The sequence below is a fragment of the Misgurnus anguillicaudatus genome, chromosome 5 (genome assembly GCF_027580225.2).
Source record: "Misgurnus anguillicaudatus chromosome 5, ASM2758022v2, whole genome shotgun sequence".
Lineage (NCBI taxonomy): Eukaryota > Metazoa > Chordata > Actinopteri > Cypriniformes > Cobitidae > Misgurnus > Misgurnus anguillicaudatus.
This window is the reverse complement of record NC_073341.2, coordinates 35278655-35290816: the sequence shown is the minus strand read 5'-3', so window position 1 is coordinate 35290816 and position 12162 is coordinate 35278655. Positions and strand designations below refer to the sequence as shown.

The window sequence follows — 12162 nt, the reverse complement described above, 5'->3', positions numbered from 1 at the left end:
TTTCTTTTATTGTTCTGTATTTTTTTATTCTTTCTTGTAATGCATTACAGCTGAAACCCACATATCCTGCTTTCAAAACCTCAGCTATTGCTTCAGTTATACCTCAGTCACACAGAAACAGCAGGTATGTAGCTTACATGTGATCATTAGAGATCAAAGCGTCTTGTCTTGTGTGTACATACACAACACAACACACCCTCTGCACAAATACTTTTCCTATAATATATATTTTGTGGGATTTTTTACATTCTTGCTCTCAGCTGCACGTAAATATTTGGTAATGATAGCTTTTCTCACTAAATTTCAGTTTGACTGGAATGGACATAGAAACCCGATCAAACGTAATCCAAAGTATTTTTTCAGAACTGTGGCATCACTGGTAATGGATGTGCTCAGGTCTGTCATTATAAACACTCTTCCTGTCTTCCCTCTTCTGTCAATATACTATCAAAATTGCAACATTTCTTTTAAATGAAGAAAGAGTGACATCATCAAAAGACAACAGATGAGCTCACTGATTTCCTCACCAATGAGGTCACTCATTTTGCAATTCAGAATAGAAAATTAAATGGGTTTCTACAGTTCTGATCTGTAAGGTTTTCTAGAGGGTTTTAGATGTGAAGGGTCTGTAGAGTTTTAGTCTGTAGACTTGAGGGATCTGTAAATTTTGGTCTGTAGACGTGAGGGGTCTGTACGTGAGGGGTCTGTCAATTTTGGTCTGTAGTTGTGAGGGGTCTGTAGAGTTTTGCTTTGTAGGCTTGAGAGGTCTGTAGAGTTTTACTGTGTACGGGTGATGGGTCTGTAGAGTTTTGCCCTGTAGTTGTGAGAGGTCTGTAGAGTTTTGCTGTTAAGGCGTGAGAGGTCTGTAGAGTTTTTCTTTGAAGTTGTGAGGGGTCTGTAGAGTTTTACTGTGTAAGGGTGAGGGGTCTGTAGAGTTTTGCCCGGTAGTTGTGAGGGGTCTGTAGAGTTGTAATCCATAGGCATTAGGGGTGTCAACAATAATCGATTCGGCAATGCATCGCAATGTGGGCATGCACGATTCAGCATCGATGCAGCAAAGTGCCATAATCGATTATGTCACTGTTTATTTTCTGGCCTCAAGTGGACAATAAAGTTGTGAAGTTTCAATTACTTCCGGGGGCATAACAACAACAATCAAGATGGCTAAGTTGGAGAGAGATGACAGTGATAGACGGGTAAATAAAAATGCACCCTTTTCTATGGACATATGGGCACATTTCGGATTCTACGAAGTTAATGGGAAACTAGACAAGACTTACGCTGTGTGTAAATTCTCATCTCAGGTATATAATTGTCATCGTCTTAAAGCTGCTAAGCTTCCGTTTTTGTTGAGAATAGTTGCACTTGACTGATTAAACATTTCCCTTGTTGTGTACAGTAGAATTCTGATGCATCGCAATGCATCGTAGAATCGAATTGAATTGAATCGTTACCTGGTGAATCGTAATTGAATTGTGAGGGCAGTGCCAATGCACACCCCTAGTAGGCATGAGGGGTCTGTAGAGTTTTGCCCTGTTGTTGTGAGAGGTCTGTAGACTTTTGCTGTGTAGGCGTGAGGTGTCTGTAGAGTTTTGCTGTGTAGGCGTGAGGTGTCTGTAGAGTTTTGCTTTGTAGTTGTGAGAGGTCTGTAGAGTTTTGCTCTGTAGGCGTGAGGTGTCTGTAGAGTTTTGCTTTGTAGATGTGAGAGGTCTGTAGAGTTTTGCTCTGTAGTTGTGAGAGGTTTGTAGAGTTTTGCTGTGTAGGCGTGAGGGGTCTGTAGAGTTTTGCTTTGTAGTTGTGAGAGGTCTGTAGAGTTTTGCTTTGTAGCTGTGAGAGGTCTGTAGAGTTTTGCTCTGTAGGTGTGAGGAGACTTTTGAATTGAAGTTGGTAGAGGTCTGTAGAGTTTTAATCCGTAGGCATGAGTGGTCTGTAGAGTTTTGCCATGTTGTTGTGAGAGGTCTGTAGAGTTTTGCTGTGTAGGCGTGAGGTGTCTGTAGAGTTTTGCTTTGTAGCTGTGAGAGGTCTGTAGAGTTTTGCTCTGTAGGGGTCTGTAGAGTTTTGCCTTGTAGTTGTGAGAGGTCTGTAAAGTTTTGATGTGTAGCGGTAAGGGGTCTGTTGAGTTTTGCCCTGTAGTTGTGAGAGGTCTGTAGAGTTTTGCTTTGTAGATGTGAGGTGTCTGTAGAGTTTTGCTCTGTAGGCGTGAGGGGTCTGTAGGTTTTGCTTTGTAGTTGTGAGAGGTCTGTAGAGTTTTGCTGTGTAGGCGTGAGGTGTCTGTAGAGATTTGCTCTGTAGGCGTGAGGGGTCTGTAGAGTTTTGCTTTGTAGTTGTGAGAGGTCTGTAGAGTTTTGCTCTGTAGGCGTGAGAGGTCTGTAGAGTTTTGCTTTGTAGGGGTCTGTAGAGTTTTGCCCTGTAGTTGTGAGAGGTCTGTTAAGTTTTGATGTGTAGCGGTAAGGGGTCTGTAGAGTTTTGCCCTGTAGTTGTGAGGGGTCTGTAGAGTTTTGCCCTGTAGGCGTAAGGGGGCTATAGAGTTTTAATCCGTAGGCATAAGGGTCTGTAGAGTTTTGCCCTGTAGTTGTAAGGGGTCTGTAGAGTTTTGCTTTGTAGTTGTGAGAGGTCTGTAGAGTTTTGCTTTGTAGCTGTGAGAGGTTTGTAGAGTTTTGCTTTGTAGCTGTGAGAGGTTTGTTGAGTTTTGCTTTGTAGCTGTGAGAGGTCTGTAGAGTTTTGCTTTGTAGTTGTGAGAGGTCTGTAGAGTTTTGCTTTGTAGCTGTGAGAGGTCTGTAGAGTTTTGCTTTGTAGCTGTGAGAGGTCTGTAGAGTTTTGCTTTGTAGCTATGAGAGGTCTGTAGAGTTTTGCGCTGTAGTTGTGAGGGGTCTGTAGAGTTTTGCGTTGTAGTTGTGAGTGGTGTGTAGAGTTTTGCTGTATAGGCGTGACGGGTCTGTAGAGTTTTGCTTTGTAGTTGTGAGAGGTTTGTAGAGTTTTGCCTTGTAGTTGTGAGAGGTTTGTAGAGTTTTGCTATGTAGGCATGAGGGGTCTGTAGAGGTTTGCTTTGTAGTTGTGAGAGGTCTGTAGAGTTTTGCTGTGTAGGCGTGATGGGTCTGTAGAGTTTTGCGTTGTTGCTGTGAGAGGTCTGTTGTGTTTTGCTTTGTAGCTGTGAGAGGTCTGTAGAGTTTTGCTTTGTAGCTGTGAGAGGTCTGTAGAGTTTTGCTATGTAGGGGTCTGTAGAGTTTTGCCTTGTAGTTGTGAAAGGTCTGTATAGTTTTGAGTTGTAGTTGTGAGAGGTTTGTAGAGTTTTGCTGTGTAGGCGTGAGGGGTCTGTAAAGTTTTGCTTTGTAGTTGTGAGAGGTCTGTAGAGTTTTGACTGTAGCTGTGAGAGGACTGTAGAGTTTTGCTGTTAAGGCGTGAGAGGTCTGTAGAGTTTTACTGTGTAGCGGTAAGGGGACTGTAGAGTTTTGCCCTGTAGTTGTGAGAGGTCTGTAGAGTTTTGCCTGCAGCTGTGAGAGGACTGTAGAGTTTTGCTTTGTAGTTGTGAGAGGTCTGTAGAGTTTTGCCTTGTAGTTGTGAGAGGTCTGTAGAGTTTTACTGTGTACGGGTGAGAGGTCTGTAGAGTTTTGCTGTGTAGGCGTGAGAGGTCTGTAGAGTTTTGCCTTGTAGTTGTGAGAGGTTTGTAGAGTTTTGCCTTGTAGTTGTGAGAGGTCTGTAGAGTTTTGCTTTGTAGTTGTGAGAGGTCTGTAGAGTTTTGCTTTGTAGCTGTGAGAGGTCTGTAGAGTTTTGCCTTGTAATTGTGAGAGGTCTGTAGAGTTTTGCCAAGTAGTTGTGAGAGGTCTGTAGAGTTTTACTGTGTAGCGGTTAGGGGACTGTAGAGTTTTGCCCTGTAGTTGTGAGAGGTCTGTAGAGTTTTGCCCTTTAATTGTGAGGGGTCTGTAGAGTTTTGCTTTGTAGCTGTGAGAGGTCTGTAGAGTTTTGCTGTGTAGGCGTGAGGGGTCTGTAGAGTTTTGCCCTGTAGTTGTGAGAGGTCTGTAGAGTTTTGCCCTTTAATTGTGAGGGGTCTGTAGAGTTTTGCTTTGTAGCTGTGAGAGGTCTGTAGAGTTTTGCTGTGTAGGCGTGAGGGGTCTGTAGAGTTTTGCTTTGTAGTTGTGAGAGGTCTGTAGAGTTTTGCCCTTTAATTGTGAGGGGTCTGTAGAGTTTTGCTTTGTAGTTGTGAGAGGTCTGTAGAGTTTTGCCCTGTAGGGGTCTGTAGAGTTTTGCTTTGTAGTTGTGAGAGGTCTGTAGAGTTTTGCTTTGTAGCTGTGAGATGTCTGTAGAGTTTTGCTCTGTAGGGGTCTGTAGAGTTTTGCCTTGTAGTTGTGAGAGGTCTGTAGAGTTTTGCTTTGTAGTTGTGAGAGGTCTGTAGAGTTTTGCTGTTTAAGCGTGAGAGGTCTGTAGAGTTTTGCTTTGTAGTTGTGAGGGGTCTGTAGAGTTTTACTTTGTACGGGTGAGGGGTCTGTAGAGTTTTGCCTTGTAGGCATAACGTGTCTGTCGAGTTTGTACAGTTTTGTTGTGTAGATGTGAGAATACATAATTTTATAGTTTTATTTCAGCATGAAAGGATGGATAGCAGAGAGAGGAAACATGTCATCTTTGCCTCGCTGCTTTATGGGGGCTGACAGCAGGGGATTTTGGGATTAGAGGTTGAAAGAAGGCCATTATAGTCCAGCCAAAACCAACGATAGATATCACAAGCTGAACATGAGGGGAACTATGTAATACCGCAAAAGAACGTTACAGCAAAGAAAACAGCAGATTTATGCGTTTTATCTGGAAATCTTCAACAATGATGAAACATAAACTTGTTTCCTTCAAGTTTGTGTGTGACACTCTTTAAACGACAACAGCTCCAGATTTAGCAGTAATAACGTGACTTAACAAATAAACTGATTACGTAAGAATTTCTCAAAATGTACCTGAGTGAAAACAGCCGCCTGTCAGCCTGAAGCGCGCAGCAGCTGCTCACGCGAGCGTTAATTAGAGCTCAAGAGACGCGCGCGCAGCTGTGCACGCTGAAAGAATGATAATGCATGTGTGGGAATCTGTCAATAAACCATTTTTCGAGTATTTCAGTCAACATTTTTAGTTTGAGCAATAAGACATTTTTTAAATTCACGAGGCTGTGGTCTAAGTTTAAGAAATAAACAAAACTGTCAAAACAAAAATGTCAAGCTTCAGTAGATGTGATATATCGCCATCTCGTGGTGGCATTCTGCACGTACATTTAAAAAAAGTATGTTGCACCATTTTGACACAGTGAACGTAATACTACTAATAATACCATGGTACTAAATGTTTACCCCATTCATGTACCATAGTACTCAAAGATTATCACATTTCTAATATGGTAAATGGCACTCACGTGAGACATCACTAACATTTGAGTTGCTTATTGCTAAGCATAGACAATTAGCCTGTTTGAATATTATTTTCCAATGCAAGTTGAAATTGCATTAATGCATTTAACACAAAATAAAACAATATGTTTTATTAATGATCACATTATATGCATCACATTCAGCTAACAAAAATGGTTTACTATATTAGAAATACACAGAACAAAGCAGTTCAAAGATATAAAGAAACATTAAGGCAAATCTGTGTTTTTGGGCTCACAGACTCTTATAGAGTGACTCAAACAGGCTAATGTTAACAGACAACACATGGAAAATCTAAAAGGTAAATCATGATGAAAGCGCCAGAAAAAAAGACAAATTCACTATAAGTTACATTTATCAGGGAACAATAGTAGCAGGAGATTTTTCTTAACTAGGTATCATAAACACATTTGATTAATGTAGGAATAATATTTATTTTGGTGGACATGAAAATGATGTGAATGAAATGTAATGAATTTGTTAAAGAAAAGTGTGTTTGTGTCTTTAAGTTGCTTACTATCCTGGTAACATGTTTTAGCTCATTAATATACAGTATTTTATCCCTAACCATCTTTTGATGGACATTCACAGCTTATGCACAATGTAGGCTCGCCTTATTTTATTGAGTGATGAAATAAAGGTGGGAATATTATCTAAACATCACAATAAGCCATCTCAAATCATCAATTTGTTTCATATTTACTCCATCCAACACGTTCGTTGAAGTGCACACATATGTTCATGACCACACACAACGTTCCCTCTGAGAAAAAAAAAAGCAGGTGTTTCCAGTATGGATAGTTTCAGACAGCACCATCGCCACATCCTTAGGAAATAGTCTATTTAAGATTTTTGAGTTGTCGGTTGGTGGAGCTGATTTTGCCGTCCATGTTGTCGACTTTATTGAGCAAAGAGTCCAGAGAAACATCCTGGTCTTCGATTTCCATCTGCAGTCCCAGCCCAAGATTCTTCAGCCTGCCTAGACCCAATGACATTTCATCAAGAAAAAACGCACATACAAAAATATTCATTAAAAAGTCCGTAAACTGATCCTTGTGATCAAAAGCTGCGGATGTTATATTTCTTACCAAGATTATTGTCTAGTACTTGATGGGCAGCCCGCAGCTGTTTGTTCTTGGGATATCCGTTTTGATCGGATGGCTCATTATTCAGAGACGCAGAAGCTCCAAATCCTGCATAAACAAAAATTATTTTTGTGTTTCTGTTAAATGGAGAGATGTTTTTATTTGAAACAGAGCTTCACCTGCTTACCCTCTTAAAGGGACATTTCACTTTTTTTTGAAAATATGATAATTTTCCAGCTTCCCTATAAATATTCCCTTAAATATTTGATTTTACCTTTTTGTAATCCATTCAGCCAATCTCCGGGTCTGGCGCTACCACTTTTATCATAGCTTAGCAGAATCCATTGAATCTGATTAGACCATTAGCATCGCGCTCAAAAATAACGGTAAGGCAGGAAAGTCCTTGATTATTACGCCAGAATGAGAGTATAGTGCCATATCGGCCTAGAAAATATCAACTTTTAATTTTCTGTCGGTCTTAGTACACGATGTCACTGCAGAAGAGTCAAGTTTTAAATGGGGAAAAAAATCGAAACTCTTTGGTTATTTTTTTAACGCGATGCTAATGGTCTAATCAGATTCAATGGATATGCTAAGCTATGCTAAACATGCTAGCGCCAGACCCAGAGATCATCTGAATGGATTCCAAAAAGGTAAAAATCAAAATGTTTAACTCTAGGGGAGCTGGAAAATGTACGGAAGCCGAGAGAGGACATGCACTATTATTATTTTTGCTTGCTTGTTTTTTTCGTGATCACGACTTAATTTCTCGTTATCTCGACATAACAAAAGTTGCATTCTTGAGATGTGATTAAAGCTTACATGTACTCAATAGAACGTGTTGTTTTGTTGTACTGTAGATAGCAAAAGCAGATTTTGTTAAATTAGCATGGATGAACAAATGAGATTTTACTTGGATCAGAGATTCGCTCAAGCTGAAATAGATTTGTCAATATTTACAATTTTACAGTGGTGAATTTAGGGGCCGTCTTTAAGTTACTCAATACACGTTTCCACTTTTAACAGCATTTAAATGGAATGACTGAAAGCCAACAAACAGTCACAAAACCAACGTGTTTATGTGGTTGTCAGCTATAATGCACACTTTTTAGATTGTTGATATTTATTAACTGTTAAATACTATTGAAGATAGAAACGTGTACAGTATTACTTTAGAGATGGTCCCTAAATTCACGAACATGAACGTCCAACTTTATTTATATATTAAGTCTATCTACACATTATTGTGGTAACGATAGGGCTGTCAAAATTAACGCGTTAATAACGCGTTAACGCGTTAATAACGCGTTAACGCAAATTCATTTTAACGCCACTAATTTTATTAACGGAGATTAACGCAACGCGCAATTTCTGTTTGACCCTTGGTCCAGCCCATAGTTGAATGAACAGAGACGCAGACAAATATGGCTCTCTCTAAATGAGTAAAAGGTTTTCATAGAAATAAGAACATTAAGCAAATTGTCTACCAAATCCAATGCTCTAAATGCTCGTTGGACATCTGATATGATCTTTATTTATACGTCTGAGAGGTGTAACGTTACCGTCCTCCTAATGCTTAATCTAATACAAAGATGCGTCTCAATTCATTTTGGTTTCGCTTTTATGCATGACTTAGAAAATAGACTGCAGGACTTGCTTGATGTTAAAAGAGTCATTAAGAGAGATAAAGTTCGGTACCTGATTAATGTTAAAGAGTTATTAAGAGCGACAAGACTCAAAAGCGATCCCCTCACGCTGACTGACTGATATCTGAAGCGCGTGCACGCGACCCGGATATATAGACATCTTCACAAAATTGAAGTTTTACAAATATCTGTTTTGATAAGAATTCACGCAGGTAGGCTCTATAATCTGTTATGTTTTAAGTAAATGTTTGGTTAACTGTTGGGTAAAACTATCTGATGTGTAACATTATATTAGATCACTTAGATTTTAAGCAGTCTGTCTCAATGTCAATCAAACAAAAGGAAAAAAAGTTGAACATACATTGATGATGTTTTTGCTTTGTGTGTGCTAAATCTATTAGTTTTACAAGTGATTTTAAGGTACTGTATTGATGTGGTAATATAATGTATGGATGTGGAAATGTTTGTGGTAATTTGACTCTTTCAACTTCAAACACGTGTAGTTCTGTCATATTTTGTTAACAAATCATGCATTGTTCTATCTTTTAATAGAGAATGTCAAAATATGAACAACTATTTTTTTAAAATTTGCTAATTCCGACTCAACTTGCCAGCACAGGTCACAAATGATGCAGCAGCAAACAAAAATGGAGAAAGAAAAATCTTCTGAAAGGAAAATTCATATACAAAACAATGGCTGGTGATTCTGTTAAAATGTAAACAGGCTGTTGTTAACATACATATGATTCGAATATTAAAAACCTGAAAAGTGTTAAATTAGGGTAAATTTAGAATGGATAAAAATGTGCGATTAATTTGCGATTAATCGCAGTTAACTCATGAAATCATGCGATTAATCTAGATTAATTTTTTTAATCTATTGACAGCCCTAGGTAACGACGAAGACCCCAACTCATATACATTAGCAGTCCACTTAAATATTATGAACAGGAAATTACATTATGACATTTGGATTATCATGGCAGGATAACGAGATCGTTTTCTCGAGATCATGAGAAAATTAAGTCGTGATCACGAGAAAACAAGCAAAAATAATAATAGTGCATGTCCTCTCTCGGCTTCCGTAGAAATTAGTATATTTAAAAAAAAAGTGGAGTGTCCCTTTAAAGGATTAGTCCATTTTCTTAAAAGAAAAATCCAGATAATTTACTCACCACCATATCATCCAAAATGTTGATGTCTTTCTTTGTTCAGTCGAGAAGAAATTATGTTTTTTGAGGAAAACATTGCAGGATTTTTCTAATTTTAATGGACTTTAATAGAACCCAACATTTAATACTTAACTCAACACATAACAGTTTTTTTCAACGGAGTTTCAAAGGACCACAAACGATCCCAAACGAGGCACAATGGTCCCATCCAGCAAAACGATCGTCATTTTTGACAACAAAAATGACAAATAAGCACAACTTCTCATCTGGGCGCGATGTGCTAGCGAGACCCGACGCAATACGTCATGACGTCAAGAGGTCACAGAGGACGAACGCGAAACTCCGCCCCAGTGTTTACATGTGTTGATAAAGAGGACCGTTCCTACGTTGTTGTATGTCAACTGATACTAATTAATGTCTTTGTGTCAGTTTATTGTTTACAATGGTCCGCAAATGTGCGTTTTATATATGTAACACGTGACCTCACTACGCAGTTACGTTAGGTCGCGCTGGACCGGACCAAGACGAAAAGTTGTGGTTTAAAAGTACATATTTTTTATTTTTCTTGTCAAAAATGACAATCGTTTCGCTAGATAAGACCCTTATGCCTCGTTTGGGATTGTTTATAGTCCCTTGAAACTCCGCCGAAAAAAACCGCCATGTGCTGAATTAAGTATTAAATGTTGGGTTAAAGTCCATCAAAATCAGAAAAATCCTGCAATGTTTTCCCCAAAAAACACAACCTCCTCTCGACTGAACAAAGAAAGACATCAACATTTTGGATGACATGATGGTGAGTAAATTATCTGGATTTTTCTTTTAAGAAAATGGACTAATCCTTTAAGGCACACAGATAAACTCAAAATTTAGTAAGTAAAGTTATGCATTTTACCAGATGTGTCAAGTCTCCTGAGGTTAGGATGGTTGGCCTGATATTTGTCTTCCTGTTGCTTGCTTTCTGAAAGTGCATTCTGCAATCTGAATGTAAAACATACTCAGGTTGTTAAATAACTTTCATAGACAAATTGATGCTATTTATAATTTCTTTAAAAGAGTAACATTTTTAAATGTTTATAAATGTATATTACGCTACTAATACGTTATAGGAATAATATATCATCTTAATCCGCTAATGCAAAGGTCTTCAACCTTTTTCAGTCCAAGGACCCCTTAATGGATAGAAAGGAGGAGTAGGGACCCCAGCACATGTATGAAATCAAATTATGGATTTAGTTTTGACTGTTTTGTTACAAAGATATAAAATTATGATTTTTGTACACTACATAACATTTTACATTTACTGAATATATTTAATTGGGGGAATTTTTATTTTTAATAAAGTTTAACTAATTTTATATGGGAACCTTCAATTCTGTCAATTTCTATTATTAGCCTATTGCATTTTTGTTGGGTGCCTAATTTCATTTATTTAAAAAAAATGAAATCAAACATTATCTGGATGACCCCTGTTAAACCACCACGGACCCCCAATGGGCCCCAGACCCCCTGTTGAAGACCCATGCGCTAATATAAATGTCTAAATGCAAAAAATATTCCTTCAGCAGTTCATTTTACCTGTTGTTGCCTTCATAGGACACAGGTTGGTCCTTTTGTGGAGGTTTGGGATCAGGTTTACCCTTAAAATAGTTGAACAGGCCGCCCCATACGCTCTTAATGGTGGTTATATGCTTCTGGCTCGTCCTCATGTCCTGTTCCATGTTGTCAATCATTTTCTCCGTTCTCTTCAAAGCTTCACCCTGACGAATCAATTCCTGTACAGAGAGAGAAAAAGCAAGACAGATAAGATAAAGCTATTGTGATAAATGACCAGAAAATCTGGGCAAAGGGGCAAGTGTTCGTGCTGAATTTAAACTGTCTATAGGTTTCGTCTCACCTCTGCCGTCTCGGCTCCGACTTTCTCAGATTCATAGATGAGTCCGACTGATCGGTAGCTGCTGTCCACGGCGGACTGCGCTGTGTGCATCACTTCTCTCTGCAGCTGTCTCTGTCTTCTCTCTGCTGGACTCAGTGAACTCTCATCTGGTTCATCATCAAAGTTAAAGCCTCTTCTTGGCCCTCCACTCGCCATGTCCCCTTCATCATCATCATCAGCGAAAGGGTTGTGAGATTTGGGATAGGCTGACATCCTGAGACTGAGTTAGATGAGATTATATAGACACTTATTCTGATGCAGATCTCGAACAGATGAATGCTTTATTAAATTTAAACATACTGTATTATTGTTAGTAAAAGCTTAAAAAATTACCGTGGTGGTACCACGACACAGTGATTCTATCAGATAACTTACCATTGTATTTAAATATTTATATTAGCCGCAAATGGTTGGCATTTGTGTACCATAGTAACATAGTACGTAAAGGAATTTGCATGCCAAAATCATGGTAGTAGTGCGATATGGTACTATTTCTATTGACATTCATCAGACTTGTAAACATTTCAAGATATACATCAAACTTGTTAACATCTTACATGACAAGTAAATATTTCACATTTCTTTAAATAACACGACGCTCTTCAGTTGTTTTCTATCTCAGCTAATCGATGGCAATATCTACTACAGCTAACGAATAAACCCTACATAATTTAAAACTCTTGATAATTTATCTCAGTCTTTTTGATCTAAACGCGATATATTGACGCTTTAGTAAAAATGTTTACCTTTAATCACCGAGGCTGATATTTTCTTCTCTCGCTATCAGCTGACTCCTTGCTAAAACTGCTTCCGGTGGTATCACCGTGACGTCACACAGACTCCGCCCCTAGATGATTTCGCTGTCGTCATTCTTTTTTAACAAATTGTTGTTTTTTCATAATTACTTGATTGTTGTCTTGTTTA

At 38.6% G+C, this 12162-nt stretch overlaps 1 protein-coding gene across 1 annotated transcript; it reads right to left on the bottom strand.

The window, feature by feature from the left end:
* Positions 1-5497: 5497 nt before the first annotated feature.
* snap29 (synaptosome associated protein 29) lies at positions 5498-12132 on the bottom strand. Its single transcript, XM_073868093.1, has 6 exons — positions 11985-12132; positions 11200-11458; positions 10881-11077; positions 10198-10283; positions 6496-6595; positions 5498-6407 (listed from the first exon to the last, which is right to left on the bottom strand). The coding sequence occupies exons 2-6, from the start codon at positions 11449-11451 to the stop codon at positions 6242-6244; spliced, it is 801 nt and encodes a 266-aa protein (XP_073724194.1). The 5' UTR covers positions 11452-11458; positions 11985-12132; the 3' UTR covers positions 5498-6241.
* Between the last annotated feature and the right edge of the window lie 30 nt (positions 12133-12162).